At 46.0% G+C, this 19,460-nt stretch overlaps 2 protein-coding genes across 3 annotated transcripts in view; one reads left to right on the forward strand and one right to left on the reverse strand.

Annotated features, from left to right (window-relative positions):
• Positions 1 to 4,116: 4,116 nt before the first annotated feature.
• LOC136633159 (acyl-coenzyme A thioesterase THEM4-like) overlaps positions 4,117 to 19,460 on the forward strand; it is a 60,561-nt gene continuing 45,217 nt past the window's right edge. The window contains exon 1 of the mRNA XM_066608676.1: positions 4,117 to 4,208. The gene's annotated coding sequence lies outside the window, so the exon portion shown is untranslated. The remainder of the gene's footprint in view (positions 4,209 to 19,460) is intronic.
• LOC136633158 (zinc finger protein 329-like) overlaps positions 11,816 to 19,460 on the reverse strand; it is a 30,864-nt gene continuing 23,219 nt past the window's right edge. For both annotated transcript variants that reach the window (XM_066608673.1, XM_066608672.1), the window contains one exon: positions 11,816 to 13,595. In XM_066608673.1, the coding sequence (XP_066464770.1) occupies positions 12,724 to 13,595 (872 nt within the window). In that variant the 3' untranslated portion in view covers positions 11,816 to 12,723. The remainder of the gene's footprint in view (positions 13,596 to 19,460) is intronic.

The raw sequence follows: 19,460 nt of genomic DNA on the forward strand, positions 1-19,460 counted from the left end.
ACTCCGTTTCCACAACCCTATACGGCAGCATCTCCAGGCTGATGAATTTTGCTATGCGGACGGTTAACGTTTGAGCGTGCGGGTGCGTGGCGGCGTACTTGCGCTTGCGCTCCAACAGTTGCGCAAGCGACGGCTGGACGGTGCGCTGAACTACACTGCTGGATGGGGCCGAGGACAGCGGAGGTGAGGGTGTGGGTGCAGGCCAGGAGACGGTAGTGCCTGTGTCCTGAGAGGGGGGTTGCATCTCAGTGGCAGGTTGGGGCACAGGGGGAGAGGCAAGGGTGCAAACCGGAGGCGCTGAACGGCCTTCGTCCCACCTTGCGGGGTGCTTGGCCATCATATGTCTGCGCATGGTGGTGGTGGTGAGGCTGTTGGTGTTGGCTCCCCGGCTGAGCTTTGTGCGACAAAGGTTGCACACCACTGTTCGTCGGTCGTCAGGCGTCTCTGTGAAAAACTGCCAGACCTTAGAGCACCTCGGCCTCTGCAGGGTGGCATGGCGCGAGGGGGCGCTTTGGGAAACACTTGGTGGATTATTCGGTCTGGCCCTGCCTCTACCCCTGGCCACCGCACTGCCTCTTGCAACCTGCCCTGCTGATGCCCTTGACTCCCCCTCTGAAGACCTGTCCTCCTGAGTAAGCGTTGCACACCAGGTGGGGTCAGTCACCTCATCGTCCTGCTGCTCTTCCTCCGAATCCTCTGTGCGCTGCTCCCTCGGACTTACTGCCCTTACTACTACCTCACTGCAAGACAACTGTGTCTGATCGTCATCGTCCTCCTCACCCACAGAAAGTTGTTGAGACAGTTGGCGGAAGTCCCCAGCCTCTTCCCCCGGACCCCGGGAACTTTCGAATGGTTGGGCATCAGTGACGATAAACTCCTCTGGTGGGAGAGGAACCGCTGCTGCCCAATCTAAGCAGGGGCCCGAGAACAGTTCCTGGGAGTGTTCCCGCTCCTGAGCAGGTGTCATTGTAGTGGAGTGAGGAGGCTGGGAGGAAGGAGGAGCAGCAGACAGAGGATTCGGATTTGCAGCAGTGGACGGCGCAGAACTGCGGGTAGACGATAGGTTGCTCGAAGCACTTTCTGCCATCCAGGACAGGACCTGCTCACACTGCTCATTTTCTAATAACCGTCTCCCGCGTGGACCCATTAATTGGGCGATGAATGTGGGGACACCAGAAACGTGCCTCTCTCCTAATCGCGCAGCAGTCGGCTGCGACACACCTGGATCAGGAGCTCGGCCTGTGCCCACACCCTGACTTGGCCCTCCGCGTCCTCGGCCGCGTCTACGTCCTCTAGGCCTACCCCTACCCCTCAGCATGTTGTATTACCAGTGATTTGATTTCACAGGCAGCTAATAAATTGGCGCAAGACTGCAGGACAAATATAATTTTTTCCCTTTTTTGAAAACGAAAGGCCCCACTGCCTCTAGTGAATGAATAATCTAAGTTTAATAACTGTGCTGTTTTCCTGCTAATGTGTCACAGAACGTGAGGGTAGCAGAGTTATTAACTGTGGCAGAGCAGGTATTTTTTTTCCCAATTAAGGAAAGCAAATGGCGAAGCCAGGAGTAAAACGTAGCTGGGTGCGTCTGATTTTTACAGGTTGCACACGCAGCCGACACGTGTCCACCGCCCTTAGGACGGACAGAGGCAGGACAAATAGAATTATTTTCCGTTTTTTTGCACCAAAAGGCAGCACTGCGTATATTCTATGAACATGAGAAGTTTAATAACTGTGCTGTTTTCCTGCTAATGTGTCACAGAACGTGAGGGTAGCAGAGTTATTAACTGTGGCAGAGCAGGTATTTTTTTCCCAATTAAGGAAAGCAAATGGCGAAGCCAGGAGTAAAACGTAGCTGGGTGCGTCTGATTTTTACAGGTTGCACACGCAGCCGACACGTGTCCACCGCCCTTAGGACGGACAGAGGCAGGACAAATAGAATTATTTTCCGTTTTTTTGCACCAAAAGGCAGCACTGCGTATATTCTATGAACATGAGAAGTTTAATAACTGTGCTGTTTTCCTGCTAATGTGTCACAGAACGTGAGGGTAGCAGAGTTATTAACTGTGGCAGAGCAGGTATTTTTTTTCCCAATTAAGGAAAGCAAATGGCGAAGCCAGGAGTAAAACGTAGCTGGGTGCGTCTGATTTTTACAGGTTGCACACGCAGCCGACACGTGTCCACCGCCCTTAGGACGGACAGAGGCAGGACAAATAGAATTATTTTCCGTTTTTTTGCACCAAAAGGCAGCACTGCGTATATTCTATGAACATGAGAAGTTTAATAACTGTGCTGTTTTCCTGCTAATGTGTCACAGAACGTGAGGGTAGCAGAGTTATTAACTGTGGCAGAGCAGGTATTTTTTTTCCCAATTAAGGAAAGCAAATGGCGAAGCCAGGAGTAAAACGTAGCTGGGTGCGTCTGATTTTTACAGGTTGCACACGCAGCCGACACGTGTCCACCGCCCTTAGGACGGACAGAGGCAGGACAAATAGAATTATTTTCCGTTTTTTTGCACCAAAAGGCAGCACTGCGTATATTCTATGAATAATAACTGTGTTGTGGCCCTGCCTATACAATTCTTTCCCTGCAGTATCAATGGAGGGTGCAATGCTCTGCAGAGGCGATTTTGAGAAGCAAAAAAAAATGCAGCACAGCTAACAGCAGCCTGGACAGTACTGCACATGGTTAAATATGGCCCTAGAAAGGACCGTTGAGGTTCTTGACGGCTACACTCACTCCTAACACTCTCCCTGCCTATGCGGCTCTTCTGTCCCTAATGCCGGGTGCAACGCTCTGCAGAGCCGATTTTGAGGAAAAAAAAATTTGCCACTGCTAACAGCAGCCAACACACAGCTATCAGTGGCCCTAATAAGGACCTTTGGGGGGTCTTGAAGCCTACACTAACTACCAATTCTTTCCCTACAGCAGCTCCGGTACAAACAGCACTGTCCCTCATCTAACTCACACGGCATCTGAGGCGAACCGCGGGAGGGGCCGACTTTTATGTTCGGGTGACACCTGATCTTCCCAGCCACTCACAGCAGGGGGGTGGTATAGGGCTTGAACGTCACAGGGGGAAGTTGTAATGCCTTCCCTGTCTTTCAATTGGCCAGAAAAGCGCGCTAACGTCTCAGGGAAGGAAGTGAAAGTAACCAGAACACCGCATGGTGTTCGTTACGAATAACGAACATCCCGAACACCCTAATATTCGCACGAATATCAAGCTCGGAAGAACACGTTCGCTCATCTCTAGAATGTACAGAAATAGCAGAGCTGAATGTGACATCTTGGTGGCTTTGTGCATTATGACAGCTCTCTGAGGTATGATCATTTACTGGATGAACCTGTAGTCCTATGTAAATGCACACCTTCTTAAAAGAATATTAGAGACTGTCACCATGTTTTTGCACTACAACCAATAAGGAGGCAGGGTGTTTGTCTCAGCCAACTGCAGACTCCCTGTAGACACTGTACATAATTGTTAGGTTGTGCTGCTTGAACCTGTAGTTCTATGAGGTTCCAGGAGCACACCTTCACAGCTGAGGATAACTGAGTTGGCTGGGTGTGAAGTTTCTCCAGCCATCCAATCCCCACTGGTCTGCTGCACGTAAATAGCAGCCCCTCTGGCTAGAGGATGCTGTTTTACCAATTCCCTTGTGTTTGCATCTATGCATGTTTCTGAGTATGGTGTGTGTGAACAATGGTGTGTTCTATGGGTCTATGCTGGTGGCCAGACATGTGGTATGAAGAGTCCTGTTCTGTGCTGCATGGAATCTCTGATGTGTTGGTGTGAACTGGCCCCTGTCCTGCTTTGGATCTTTTACCATCTAGGGCTAGTTAGGGCCTCAGGTTCCAACGTGGGGCCATCCCTATTGGGACGATCGCTCCCCTTGCAGGTAGGACTCCTGAGGTAAGTTGTCTTGTCAGAGTAGGGACCTGCAAGATGAGGACCCTTGTCATCAGGCTCATGGGCTTAAGTATCTTGGCCAAAATGCAAACTAATACCTCGTACCATATCCATTCCATCTGTTTATGCATACAGGTATGCCAGGTGTGTGTTTTGGTCATTTGCCAGTCTGGTTCATGTCTGTTTTCTGTTCTAGGCCTGATACACCCATCTGTTAGCTGTTGGATGCCCGGTCCTTTGTCCTACCCGTCCATTCGTGGACGGACACACGAACCTTTCCTGTTCCCTTCATCCATTGGTAGGTGGACTTTAGGGCCTTTTTTGTCTGTCTCTTTCTGCTTCTAGCCACCTGTATAGCAAGCTGACTCATCCTGGCTGCCCCAGTACTAAGTGATCTCCGGTTTCCGTGGGCAGTCCAGGACGGATGTAACAATAATGTAGTCACAGATCACAACTCCGTCCGAATGCAGATGAGCTAAAAAGCCAAGAAGTAAGATCTGATGAAGATGAATAGCAGGTAATCATCTCCTGTAGGTACTGACTTACATATAATTTCTGAGTTCCCGATTACAGTCACTGTAAATTGATAATTATGAAGACTGGATCTCATCCCATCATTCAGCACTGATTAGATGGCACCACATAATAAGCTGTGTCAGTTGGATGCATCGTTCCAACTACATTTAGTTTCTTATTACATATCAGCTAAAATTGAACAGAATGTTGAAAACATTTCATTTGATAATTAGTGCAAACATTTCAGAATTCAGTTAAGCTTTAGAAACTTTCATCAGCCAACCTGAGCTATTTACCCATAGTGCATGAGATATGTTACTTCCGAATTATCATTGTTGGCAATGGGTGAATATTGGACCTGGAACATAATACAGTCAAATTGCAGGTTTCCCCTATGTATTTGCTACTGTATTTCCTTATGCTTTTTTACGGTATAGGGCTTATCCCAAGATTTCAACTTCTCTCTTAATGTCCTCATAAACTACATTTATCACATATCCACAAGGAATTAAGTGTACAATTGGTGCTGGGTATCCCGTGTCCCCCATATGAATGCCTCTACATTCATCGCTATGGGACTGCAAAAGGGGAGTCGAATACAGCACTCAGCTGTCTCCAGCAGTCCCAGAGATGAATGGCGTATCAATGCACTTGCTTGGCGACTACACCATTCATACAGAGGGGAGCAGTGAACCTATTCTCTTGATATTAAAACGTTCCACCAGTCAGACAATTATCACCTCTCGTGTGGATAGGGAATTTTAAAATCTAACTCCTTTAAAGGGGTTGTCCAGCTATAAACTGGTTATGGCGACTAGTAGATTGGCAGGAGTCTGTCTCCTGGAACCCCTGCGGATCCGTTATTTGCCAGGCCGTCATGCTTTTGCACTGAGCTGACTTCTGCAGAAAGCAGACAGCTCTGTTCCTTCTATAGTGGCCAGGCTTGGTACTGCAGGTAAAATTCCCATTCATTTCAATGGGAACTTGGTCTGCATAACCAAGCCTGGCCATCACAGTAAGAACAGAGCTGTCTGCTTTCTGCAAAAATTGGCTTAGTGCACAAAAACAGTGGCCCAGAAAGAGCTGAAGAGCCCCTGTCAATCTACGATTGATGACCTATCCTAAGGATAAGCTATCAGTAATGTACAACTGGACAACCCCTTTAAGGCTATGGCTAGATAGTAATTTTACCATGTGTTTTTTCCAGAGGCATCATAAGATTATGCAATGTTGAAGAGGAACAGGAGAGGAACAATTCACTACTGCTTTCTTTGGCAATGGCATCACACTATGAATGCTCCCAAGTAAATGAAGCCTTAAAAGGCTTTTGCAGGCATGTACTTTTGATGAACTATCCGCCACTAGTGATACCAATAAACAGCTCATCCTCTAACCCCTGTCAGTACAGGAGGACAGATGTCATTATCAGTAGTCAGGGCCAAAATAGTAATAGACGGCTTCACTTACATTGAAATCAATAAAAGTACTTCCGGCACTGTTAACCAAGGTGGATGTCCAGCCTGGTGCACTGACGGCGGGTTGTAGGATCAGCTGATCATCGAGGATTCTGATCAACTACCAACGATCTATCTTGAGGATAGGTCCTTAATAGTAAATGCCTGGCAGAGCCCATAGAATATAGTGTTACGGTATACTACCCTTGATACGCCAGCCCGGGTGCCCTAGATCTCACCCACAACCCCTGTTCCTGCCTACTTGCCTCCACTCCTGGCTAACCCCAGGCAGGCAACTGGGTGGCGGGACAAAAGGTTTCAATAAGGATTTATGAAAAACCCTAGGAACCCTCCATGTAGCTGGCATAAGCAAGCGGATTTACTACACGCGTGATGACAAAGGGACCCACGTAATTCTTCTTTAACACCACGAAATGGGCCATCTTTGAGAAACGGTCTACAACAACTAGGATAGTGGTGAACTTCTGAGACTCAGGTAGATTGGTGATAAAATCTACTGATAAATGTGACCACGGACGAAAAGGCACCAGTAACTGTCTTAGAGGCCCCTCCGGACGCCGACTTTTACTGCGTGCACAGACAGAGCATCCCTTAACAAAGTCGCGGATCTCCTGAGACATGCCTGGCCACTAGTAGCGTCTAGTACAAAGATCCAGAGTCCCCTGAACCCCCGGATGGCCCGCGAGAACAGATGAGTGAGACTCTTCAATGACTTTGAGACGCAAGGTCTCTGGTACAAACCATCTGCCCTCCGACACCCCCGAGGGAGCGTCCTGCTGACAATTTTGTAGATGAGGAACGATCAGATTCCACAGCTGCCACGAGCACCCCGGGCGCCAAGATATTCTCGGGAGCCACTGTCTCACTTTCTAGCGAACTGAAACTCCGGGAGAGGGCGTCTGCCTTCACGTTCTTTTCTCCTGGAATATATGTAACGACGAGGTTAAAGCTGGCGAAATACAACGCCCACCGGGCCTGACGTGCTGTGATTCTTTTAGCATTGGCGAGATATACCAAGTACTACATCAACAGACATCCTTTCTGTTACCAATAACGACAGATTCTCAGAATGGAGAACACCCACAGTGAACTGTAACATGGGAGTCCTCCATTGTACAACACCTGCAGACAGAGGGGTAGAATCAATACTAGTGAAGCATATGGGAATCTTTAACGCCGAGAATTCAGTCATCAGAGGTCTGACAAAACTTTAACTAATCAAATTGGCGGCAGCACCCGAATCAATAAAAGCTTGACCGGACCGAGTGAAATTCCGGAAGCCAATCTGACAAGGCACCAACAACTTAGTGAGTACCTGTGATCCTAGGCGATCCTCCCAAAGATCGCCTAGGATCTGAAGTTTTCCGTCGTTTCAGACTGATGTTGTAGACGCTTCTGAGGACAGGTCGCTACACGATGTCCGGCTTTCCCACAATAGAGGCAGAGGCGATGAGTCATCCGGAACAGTCGCCGTTCCTCAGGACTTAGTTGATTCACTTCCATAGGCTCAGCACCAGAAGTTGGAATGGGAGAAGTGGGAGCGGGTCTGCCGAATTCCCTAGCCTTATGGGCCTGACGTTTCTCTTTTCAAGATCTCAGCCTCCTGTCAGCTTTGACCGCCAATTCCATTGCATCATTGAGTGTCATGAGAGCGGGATGAGAAATGAGTAGATCCTTGACCGCGTCAGAAAGACCCAACAAAAACACATCTTTAAGGGCGCTATCATTCCAAGAGGTGTCACCTGCATACAGTCTAAATTTAGAGCAATAGTCCTCTACCCACTGCTGCCCCTGATGTAGAGACATGAGATGGGATACCGCCAACCCCGCACGGTCCGGCTCATCAAAAATACCTCCAAGTTCCCGAAAAAATAAATCAACTGACTGCAGGCAAGCCGAACTCTCGAGTAAGGAGTAGGCCCATGTCTGGGGGGGACCCGAAGTAAGGACATAATCAATCCAACTTTCTGGGATTCTGAGACGGAGGAGCGGGGCCGCATCCGAAAATACAATTTACATGCCTGCTGAAAAACAAAAAACTTGCTCCTCTCCCCTGAAAATACCTCAGGAAGCAGACACTTGGGCTCAGGAATAGAAGGGGCGGTAGAAACATGCACTAACTCCCGCTGCTCCTGGGCCACCATATGACTGGACAGGTCTTGGATCAAGACCACTAAATCCTGCAACTGACTTTCAAGGGTAATCATGGCCTCTATTGGAGAGCAATTTTAATGGTCAGTTATTATGTTACGGTATACTACCCTTGATACACCAGCCTGGGTGCCCTAGATCTCACCCACAACCCCTGTCCCTGCCTAATTGCCTCCACTCCTGGCTAACCCAAGGCGGGCAGCTGGGCGGCAGTCCCTACTCTCACTAGGGAACGAAAAAGGGACGCTGGCGTACCTGGATGGAAAGGGTAGAATACCGACAGAAAAGGCAGATGTAAATAACCAACACGAACAATACTCAACAGAACTGAGGCAGATGGAAAAACCTGGTGGATAATAGTAAAGTATAGCAGACAACATGACAGAAGCAGGAGACCAACAGAGGCAGACTAGCTAGCACACTGAGGGAAACCAATAACTGGCAGTGATTGCCAGTCTCTGCCCGACCTTTAAACAAAAGCCTCCGCCCAGGGGCGGAGAGAGGGAGACAGCCAACTCCCAATAGAACATAATAAAAGGGAGCTAGTACACGGCAGCTGCATTCACCGGGGCGCACGCACCAGCACCACGCTGGCCAGGCACCCGTGCCCCGGCAGCCGGACCACAAGCCGAGTGGCCGTGCCCTGACCGTGGGACCCTGCACACCGCCGCCCCAGGAGGACCAGCAACCGCCGCATGGTAACAATAGTGTATAATATGCACATTTAAAGTTGTTTTTCAGAACCGCTAAAGAAATGATAGGCCAATATACTGTAGATCATGGGAGCCCAACTCTCAGTGCCCTTTGAAGAGTGCCTCATCCCCTTTATTGTTTACCTAGCACTATTAGTAGTGGCCGTACCTGGTACTGAAGGTAACTACAACTTTATCTCATTCAAGTGAATGTGACTAAACTTAAACACCAGTCTGTGTCTGGTAAATAATAAAGCAACAGTGCATGGCCCTACTTCAACCCCTTCCCACCCTTGCACGTTTTCACTTTTTCCTCCCCACTTTCAAAAAAATACAGTTTCGGAATTTTTGGGAGGTTTGGTTTTACAGCATTTATGGTGCAGTAAAAATAATATTCTCTTTAATCTGTGGATCGGTACGATTATGGTAAAAGCAAATTCATATAGATTTTTTTCAGATTTGTACTAAATTAAAAAAATGTAATCCCTTTTTTTTAATAAAAAAATTGCGGTCAGCATCTTTTGACGCCATAACTTTTTCATTTTTTGTGTCCGGTGTGAGGGATTGTTTTTGTGGGGCAGGATGTAGTTTCTAGTGTTACCATGTTGGAGTTCATGACTTGTAAAAAGATTTTTTGCTAGCAGACGGGGTGACCAAAAAAAAAGCACAATTCTGGCATTATGGATTTTCTTGACGGCATTCACTGTGTGTGATAAATATAATGATATTGAATCATTGAAGCTTCAGTTAACATAAGTTATTACTTTTTATGTGAAGACTGGGAAAAGGTTTTTTTTCTTTTTACTTTTAAGAAGTTTTTCATTTACTTATAAGTAAAAAACTTTATTAATCTTCTTTTACTTTTCTTTTAGTCCCCAAAGAAACTTGAAATGGCGATTGTTTGATCGCTTTTACATTATAGTGCAATACTTCAGCATTGACAAGGCCTCAGGCTGCCATGGTAATAGAACAGCAACACCCAATCTGAGCACAGGGGAAAGGGTAGTATTTAGAAGACAGAGAGATCCCTCTTCCTTTGTCAGAACACTGAAATGTTTCTGTTAGAGGTATCTAAAGGATTAACGACCAGGATCGAAGTTATCTCCAATCCTGCCTATTATGGCCAGCTAATACCTACCATGTACACTATCCTACCAAAAGTAACTGGTCACCTGAGCAAGAATCAAAAGTAGTATTTACATATGGTAATACTTAGTGGGGCTCCTTTGGCCCTAATGACATCGGATACTGTCTGTGGCTTACTTTCTACTAACATCTGATACATTTCCATTGGTATTTCTCTCCATTCATCCTGCAACATCTGGCGAGTTCTCTCAAAGATGCATCGGCCTATCTACAATGGTGCAAGGAATGTTGTCATCGGACAGTTGCATGATAGAAGAAAGTTCTATCGAGTAACGAATCATGCTACTCCATCTTCAAATCAGATGGATGTACCTGGCTGTGGAAGACGCCAGGGGAACACCGCCTGCCTGAATGTGGTATGACAAAAATGGAGGAGGTTCTCTTATGGTCTGGCAATGTTTTATATGGAATATTCTCAGTTCGTTGGTTGAAGTGACAAGAACCATGAACACGGAGGTGTACCCTGACATTCTAGACAATAATGTGCTGCTGACAATGTGATAATACGTTGGCAACGGTCAGCCTTAATTCCAACAAGACAATGTGCCTTCTCACAAATCCAATGTTGTTTTTCGTGGTTTGAGGATACGGATGTTTCACGATTGGACTGATTTGCACAGGGTCCCGACCTGAACACTACTGAATATCTTTGGGATGAACTACAACGTCAGGTCAAGAAATATGAAAAGTATCCATCTTCTTTAAAAGAACTCGTCATAAGTTTGCAGGATGAATGGAGAGAAATACCAGCTGAAGTGTATCAGTAGAAAGTATGCCACAGACAGTATCTGATGTCACTAGGGCCAAAGAAGCCCCACCAAGTATTAACATATGGAAATAAAGACTACTTTTGATTCTCACTCAGGTGTCCAATTACTTTTCTTAGGATTGCAACGTACACTTGTGCCATACTTGCTGAGAGTTGGACCCCCGCCAATCTAATATTCATGGCCTTTCCTAAGAATGAGTAAGTAATTCTGAAGCCCAATAACCCTTTTAATATTTATGGGCGAGAGGGATACAGATGACATCAAATTGCATAAATATTAAAATGGTTGTTTGCCCAAGCACAGCTACTTTTTTGGATTAGGTCACCCAACAGTAAGTTACTCATTACAGGGAGATGCCCACACATCCACATTTCCCCTGTAGTGGTACGGTGATGCCAGTCCTCTTGTAGTCCTGGGTAGATATCCTTCTTGTAATAGCTAATACAGTTTGGACATGGGATGTCCTAAACAGACAGTCAGTAGTATAAAAAATAACATTCTTAAAGCTACTAATCAGTAAGCAATGTATCAGAACCACCGTCATTTCACCATAACCCCTTTGTGACGGCCATATATGTTTTTACGTCCTGCATCTGTGTATAAAGTGAGATCACGGGGCGGTTTCTTACAGCCAACACCCGGCAACAACAGCTGCGATAAGCCATGCGGCTCATCGGGGCTATAACCCTTTAAATTCTTTGAATTCTAACAGTGGCATTTAAATCCCCCAAACATCGTTCCGTACGGCCCCGCGATGAGAGTGCCGCAGTGAGCTGTGCGAGTGTCATGGCAGCCATGGGGTGGCTTGATAGACTGCCTTTCAGATTAAAGTATGATGTAATGCTATGGAATTACATCATACTGCAAGAGCAATGAAAGCATCGCTAGTTGTGGTAAGTAAAGTAAAAATAAGATCAATAAAGTTTTGCTAATTGTTTGGGGGAAAAAAAGTAATAAAAGTTTAACCCCCCATTTGCAATATTTTTTAAATAAAAGAATCTAAATAAAAAATACATATTTGGTATCGCTGTGTCCGTAAAAGTCCGATCTATCAAAGTAACACAATACTTACCCCGCACAATGAACGTCGTCAGAAAAAAATAACAGAAAATGCTCTTTTTTGGTCACCCTGTTATTAAAAAAAAATGCAATAAAAAGAACAAAAAGTCGTATTTATTTCAAAATGGTACCATCACAAACTACAGGATGCCCCACAAAAAAAATGAGCCCTCGCACAACTACGCAAATATAAAAAAGCTATTGCGCACAGAAGATGGAGGCAGAAAACAATTTTAAAAAATTAAATATCTTTGAAAAAAAGATACAAATAGCACAGCAAAAAAAAAAAAACTATAAGTTTGCTATCGTAGTAATCGTACCAGCTATAGAAAAAAGTTATCATGTGGAACAGGTTACCATGGGAGGTGATGAGTTCTCTTTCAATGGAAGTGTTCAAACAAAGGCTGGACAGACATCTGTCAGGGATGATATAGTGAGCAGGGGTTGGACCCGATGACCCTGGAGGTCCCTCCCAGCTCTACCAGTCTATGATTCGATATAATTTTTGTTGCAGTCTGTGCACTGTAGAAACTAGATGCACCGAAAGATGGCTGAATTTTTTCCCCCCAATTCTCTCTATTTAGAATTTTTTTAAAGTTTTTGAGTACATTATATGGTACATTAAATAGTACCATTGAAAAATACAACTCGGCCTGCAAAAAACAAGCCCTAATACAGCTATGTAGATGGATAAAGGAGTTACCATTTTTTAAAAGGGTAGGTGGGGGTGGAGAAAAAAACGAAAATAGAAATTGAAATAAAAAGCTCCGTCACTAAGGGGTTAATCACCGTGTCAATGGTTATAGATTGTATCTCAAAGCAGAAATGGACGCTGACTATGCGCATCAAGTGCATGACTGTCTCCTTTAGATACTGTTTTGTGTACAAGAATACAATGACAAATATACGTATACAACAACTCAAAAAGGTTGTACATCAATAATACAGTCAAGTGCTAAAACAATTGGCATGAGTCCTCCAGACACCGAGACGTCCGCAGAAGGTCACACAGATGGGTTTGCTGGACCTCTCATGTGAATGGTCTGATGCCTGACCAAATGTGAACTTCGAGAGAAGGACTTTCCACATTCAGCGCAAGTGAAAGGCCTTTCGCCCGTGTGGACTTTCTGGTGTCGCACCAAATGTGAGCTGTGGCCAAAGCATTTGCCACATTCTGTGCAGAGATACGGCTTCTCACCGGTGTGGACCCTCTGGTGGATGATGAGGTTCGAGCTACTGATAAACCTCTTCCCACAGTCATTACAGACATACGGCCTCTCTCCTGTGTGGACTCTTTGGTGCATGACCAAGTAAGACCCACTGATGAAGCTTTTCAAGCACACTTGGCAGGTATGAGGTCTTTCTCCTGTATGGGTCCGTCTGTGAACAATCAGACTGGCGTTTTGGGTAAAGCTCTTGCCACACTCTTTACATATGTAAGCTTTGGGTTCTGGTGGAATCCTTTTTGCCATGGCTTTGTCTAAGGTGTATGTGACATGCTTCCGATGCCGGAGACGGCTGCTGGAGTCTTCTCCGGTCTGGACTCCGTGAAGTCTAGTAGTAGACATGCTCCTATCATGTGTGATTGAGTTTCTTTCCTCAGTATGAGCTGCTTTGTGCACAAAGAAAACGGTCCGTTCCTCGAAGCAGTCCCCACATTCACTACAGGTGTAGACATTGGACGTCGCGTCACTCTGGGTCTCTACATTGTTCAAGCTGTCATTAAGCTCTACGTTGGATGCTAGATCTTCCATATTTGCTGGGCTTTCTCTTGCACTAGGCACTGACTCCTCAGCTAGGCCAGTTGTACGTCTGTCCTGTTTCCTACGAGCTCTTGATGGAGGATGGCACCCATCATCTTTAATTAAAGGATCCCCTGGCACAAACAAAAAGACAAGGCAATATTTTAATACTGGTTTTCCATAATATTTTTATCAACTGTCATCTTCTACTGGGTTCTGGTGATGCATCTGCATGGAGAAATGAAGTCGGAGGGCAAATAAGAGTTTCAACTACTCTGTCCATGGGCATGACCATCTCGTATCTAAAGACTCATCCCACATTCCCCGTGCTGCATATGCTTTAGTTTATAGTAACTATGGACATGGGGGAGTTATCATGGTAAAAGTGGTGTAAAAAACTTGCCTATTTTTTTTACATTTCTGCCACTTACACCAGTTTTAAAAACGTGGGCCTGGCTCATGGGGAGGGGGTGTGGTGAAAAACTAGCATCAATTATACTAAAAATCTACCCCAGCTCATCAGGTGGCAAAGATTTCTTTTGTGTGCACATGGATGGCCTAAGATGCGCAATGCACTTTCCCTCAATCTCCAATCCATCCAAAATGCAAGAATCTGGCTCATTATTTTGTCTAGCCACTGCACTCACGCCTCTACCCTGTGCCAGTAACTACACTGATGCCTCTATCCTGGGCCAGTCACTACACAATGCCTCTACCCTGTGCCAGTCACTACACTGATGCCCCTATCTTGTGACAGTCACTACATGCCTCTACCCTGTGCCAGTAACCACACTGATGCCTCTATCCTGTGCCAGTCACTACACTGATGCCCCTATCTTGTGACAGTCACTACATGCCTCTACCCTGTGCCAGTAACCACACTGATGCCTCTATCCTGAGCCAGTCACTACACTGATGCCTCTACCCTGTGCCAGTCACTACTCTGATGCCCCTATCTTGTGACAGTCACTACATGCCTCTACCCTGTGCTAGTAACTACACTGATGCCTATATCCTGGGCCAGTCACTACATGATGCGTCTTCCCTGTGCCAGTAACTACATGATGCCTCTATCCTGTGCCAGTAACTACATGATGCCTCTATCCTGTGCCAGTCACTACAATGATGACTCTACTATGTGCCAGTCACTACATGATGCCTCTACCCTGTGCCAGTCACTACAGTGATGCATCCATCCTGTGCCAGTTAGTACAGTGATGCCTTTACCCTGTACCAGTCACTACACTGATGCATCCCTCTTGTACCAGTCACTACATGATGTCTTTACCTAGTACTAGTCACTACCCCGATACCTCTACCCTGTGCCAGTAACTACATGATGCCTCTACCCTGTGCCAGTAACTACACTGATGCCTCTACCCTGTGCCAGTCACTACATGATGCCTCTACCCTGTGCCAGTAACTACATGATGCCTTTTCCCTGTGCCAGTAACTACATGATGCCTCTATCCTTTGCCAGTCACTACACGATGCCTCTACCCTGTGCCAGTAACTACATGATGCCTCTACCCTGTGCCAGTAACTACACTGATGCCTCTACCCTGTGCCAGTCACTACATGATGCCTCTACCCTGTGCCAGTAACTACATGATGCCTTTTCCCTGTGCCAGTAACTACATGATGCCTCTATCCTTTGCCAGTCACTACACGATGCCTCTACCCTGTGCCAGTCACTACATGATGCCTCTTCTCTGTGCCAGTAACTACATGATGCCTTTTCCCTGTGCCAGTAACTACATGATGCCTCTATCCTTTGCCAGTCACTACATGATGCCTCTACCCTGTGCCAGTCACTACAGTGATGCATCCATTCTGTGGCAGTTGGTACAGTGATGCCTTTACCCTGTACCAGTCACTACACTGATGCATCCCTCTTGTACCAGTCACTACATGATGTCTTTACCTAGTACCAGTCACTACCCCGATACCTCTACCCTGTGCCAGTAACTACACTGATGCCTCTACCCTGTGCCAGTCACTACATGATGCTTCTACCCTGTGCCAGTAACTACATGATGCCTCTACCCTGTGCCAGTAACTACACTGATGCCTCTACCCTGTGCCAGTCACTACATGATGCCTCTACCCTGTGCCAGTAACTACATGATGCCTTTTCCCTGTGCCAGTAACTACATGATGCCTCTATCCTTTGCCAGTCACTACACGATGCCTCTACCCTGTGCCAGTCACTACATGATGCCTCTTCTCTGTGCCAGTAACTACATGATGCCTTTTCCCTGTGCCAGTAACTACATGATGCCTCTATCCTTTGCCAGTCACTACATGATGCCTCTACCCTGTGCCAGTCACTACAGTGATGCATCCATTCTGTGGCAGTTGGTACAGTGATGCCTTTACCCTGTACCAGTCACTACACTGATGCATCCCTCTTGTACTAGTCACTACATGATGTCTTTACCTAGTAGCAGTCACTACCGCGATACCTCTACCCTGTGCTAGTAACTACATGATGCCTCTATCCTGTGCCAGTCACTACACTGCTGCATCGACACTGATGCATCCACCTTGTGCCAGTTAGTACAGTGATGCCTGTACCTTGTACCAGTCACTACACTAATATTTTACCCTGTACCAGTCACTACACTGATCTATCCACCTTGTACCAGTCACTATACTGATGCCTCTAACCCTGTGCCAGTCACTACACTGATGCATCCACCTTGTGCCAGTCACTACACTGAAGCCTTTTACCCTGTGCCAGTTACTACACAATGCCTCTACCCTGGGTCAGTCACTACACTGATGTCTTTACACTGTACCAGTCATGACACTGATGCATCCGTCTTGTGCCAGTCAGTACACTGATACCTCTATCCTGTGCTAGTCACTATACTGATCTATCCACCTTGTGCCAGTAATTACACTGATACCTCTACACTGTGCCAGTCACTACACTTATGCCTCTGCCCTGTGCCAGTCACTACACTGATGCATCCACTTTGTGCTAGTAACTACACTGATGCCTTTACCCTGTGCCAGTCACTACAGTGACGCATTCATCTTGTGCCAGTAAGTACACTGATACATTTACCCTCTACCAGTCACTACACTGATTCCTCTACCCTATGCCAGTCAGTACACTGATGCCTTTACCCTGTACCAGCCATTACACTGATGTGTTAACCCTGTGCCAGTAACTACATGATTCCTTTATCCTGTGCCAGTCACTACACTGATGCCTCTTCACTATCCCAGTCACTACACTGATGCCTCTACCATGTCTTAGTAACTACATGATGCAGCCACCTTATGCCAGTCACCACACTGATGTCTTTACCCAGTACAAGTCACTACACTGATGCCTCTACCCTGTGCAATTCACTACACTGATGCCTCTACCCTGTGCAAGTCACTGTACTGATGCCTCCACTTGTAGCTTTTGTGTCCCCCTATTTCCTCATAGACTGTAAGCTCTTGTGTTACCCCTATTTCCTCAGTCATTGTTCCAAATGTTTATTAGTGTAATATTTTAGTATATACGAAAAAAAGGTTTGGTACTGTGTTAGCCAGTAGAGCAAAGTGTGATTGTTCTCAGCAAGAGAAACCAAGTAATCTTGTAGATATGATATATTGCAATGACTAACAAAAATACATGATGTTACAGCGAGTTTACGGATCTTCTATGGATGCTTCATCAGGCTGTTTAAACCGATTTGGATGGGGCACATATATATACATATACAAATGCAGAGATGACACCCCTCTTGATCTACATGATCTTGACACCCCTCTTGAATACAAATGTTCACACTCACAGAAATTTGAGACTGATTTGCACTTAAAACACTACCATACAAGCTTAGCAGAGAAACAAATACTTAAAGGGGTTGTCCCGAGGCAGCAAGTGGGTTTATACACTTCTGTATGGCCATAATAATGCACTTTGTAATGTACATTGTGCATTAATTATGAGCCATACAGAAGTTATAAAAAGTTTTATACTTACCTGCTCCGTTGCTGGCGTCCTCGTCTCCATGGTGCCGACTAATTTTCGCCCTCCGATGGCCAAATTAGCCGCGCTTGCGCAGTCCGGGTCTTCTGTAGTCTTCTATGGAGCCGCTCGTGCCAGAGAGCGGCTCCGTGTAGCTCCGCCCCGTCACGTGCCGATTCCAGCCAATCAGGAGGCTGGAATCGGCAGTGGACCGCACAGAAGAGCTGCGGTCCACGAAGACAGAGGATCCCGGCGGCCATCTTCAGTGGTAAGTATTGAAGTCACCGGAGCGCGGGGATTAAGGTAAGCGCTCCGGTAAGCTTCCTTTACTTCCCTGCATCGGGGTTGTCTCGCGCCGAACGGGGGGGGGGTTGAAAAAAAAAAAAACCCGTTTCGGCGCGGGACATCTCCTTTAATCAGTCCACTGAGCTAAGCAATGTGACATTTTTATGATGTCTGTTATCTCTCCTTTAACCCTGCACATAAAGAAGATGGAACAATAGTTCTGCAGTGCTACCTATTGGATGGCAGCATTCTTTATGAAGTTTAAAAAAACAAACAAAAAAAAAAAACAATGATTGGGAAGAGGACATTTCTCCTGACATTTCTCCTTCAGACCTTTCATATTCTCAGTTTATGCAAGAATCCCGCTCTGAGGTTCCTTCAAGAATTGCTGAGTATAAATATATGGCCATTTTTAAAACTCTCAAGAATGGAATGAACCTCGGAGCAGGATTCTTGAAAAAAATGGGAAATATGAAAGGTCTGAAAGAGGTCAAGAGGAATGTCCTCTTTCCAATCATTGCTTTCTTTAAAAAAAATGTATAAAAATTCAGAAATTGATTTGAAAGAATGCTGCCATACAATATGTGACGCTGAGAAGGATTATTCCATCTTATTTATGTTTAGGGTTAAAGGAGAGATAACAGACATCATAAAAATGCCACATACTTTAGCTCAGTGGACTGATTAAAGGCCCATTTAGACGGGATGAATGTCAGGCAAACGATGCCTGCCACTCGTCCCCACACATACTCGCTCTCGTGCTGCGGCAAGGGAGCTAGTGTTGCTGGCTCACAGCAAGGCTGGAGGAGATTTCTGTCCTTGCGCTCCTCCGCCCCTCTCCATTGACTTAACATAGCGGACGTTCAATACTGAACAGCTGCTATTTACACAGAACGATCAGCTCATTGTCCATCGTTTATGCAGCATTAACGATGGACGATGAGATGAACACTCATTGTTTAGTGTAAATATTAGCCATTCAGTATTGAAAGGCCATTATGTTAAGTCAATGGAGAGGGGCGGAGGAGAACGAGGAGTGAAATCTCCTGTGATGGCTGATTTTGTCTAGGTTCCCTCTAACTTGTAAAGTGTTGCGGAATAAGTTGGTACAATATAAATAAAGATTTGCATTAGAATGAGTCTGACTGTTCATATATGAGGTGCATCTTGCTCGTGTGGGGATCATATTAAAATCAGTTTTGTAACACTGGTCTTACTAAACTTCCCCCTAAAAGTCTATTTATGGCCTGCTTTTCCAACTATTCTGAATATGCTGCAGTTTTAGGGACAACAGCGATCAGCCAATAACTACAATTACTAGAGGGATAGTAGCGATCAGCCAATGACTACAGGGACAGTGGCGATCAGCCAATGACTGCAGGGACAGTAGCGATCAGCCAATCACTGCAGGGACAGTAGCGATCAGCCAATGACTGCAGGGACAGTAGCGATCAGCCAATGACTGCAGGGACAGTAGCGATCAGCCAATGACTGCAGGGACAGTAGCGATCAGCCAATGACTACAAATACTAGAGGGATAGTAGCGATCAGCCAATGACTGCAGGGACAGTAGCGATCAGCCAATGACTACAGGGACCGTAGTGATCAACCAATGACTGCAGGGACAGTAGCGATCAGCCAATGACTGCAGGGACAGTAGCGATCAGCCAATGACTGCAGGGACCGTAGTGATCAACCAATGACTACATTTACTACAGGGACAGTAGCGTTCAGCCAATGA

Source organism: Eleutherodactylus coqui, chromosome 6 (genome assembly GCF_035609145.1).
Source record: "Eleutherodactylus coqui strain aEleCoq1 chromosome 6, aEleCoq1.hap1, whole genome shotgun sequence".
Lineage (NCBI taxonomy): Eukaryota > Metazoa > Chordata > Amphibia > Anura > Eleutherodactylidae > Eleutherodactylus > Eleutherodactylus coqui.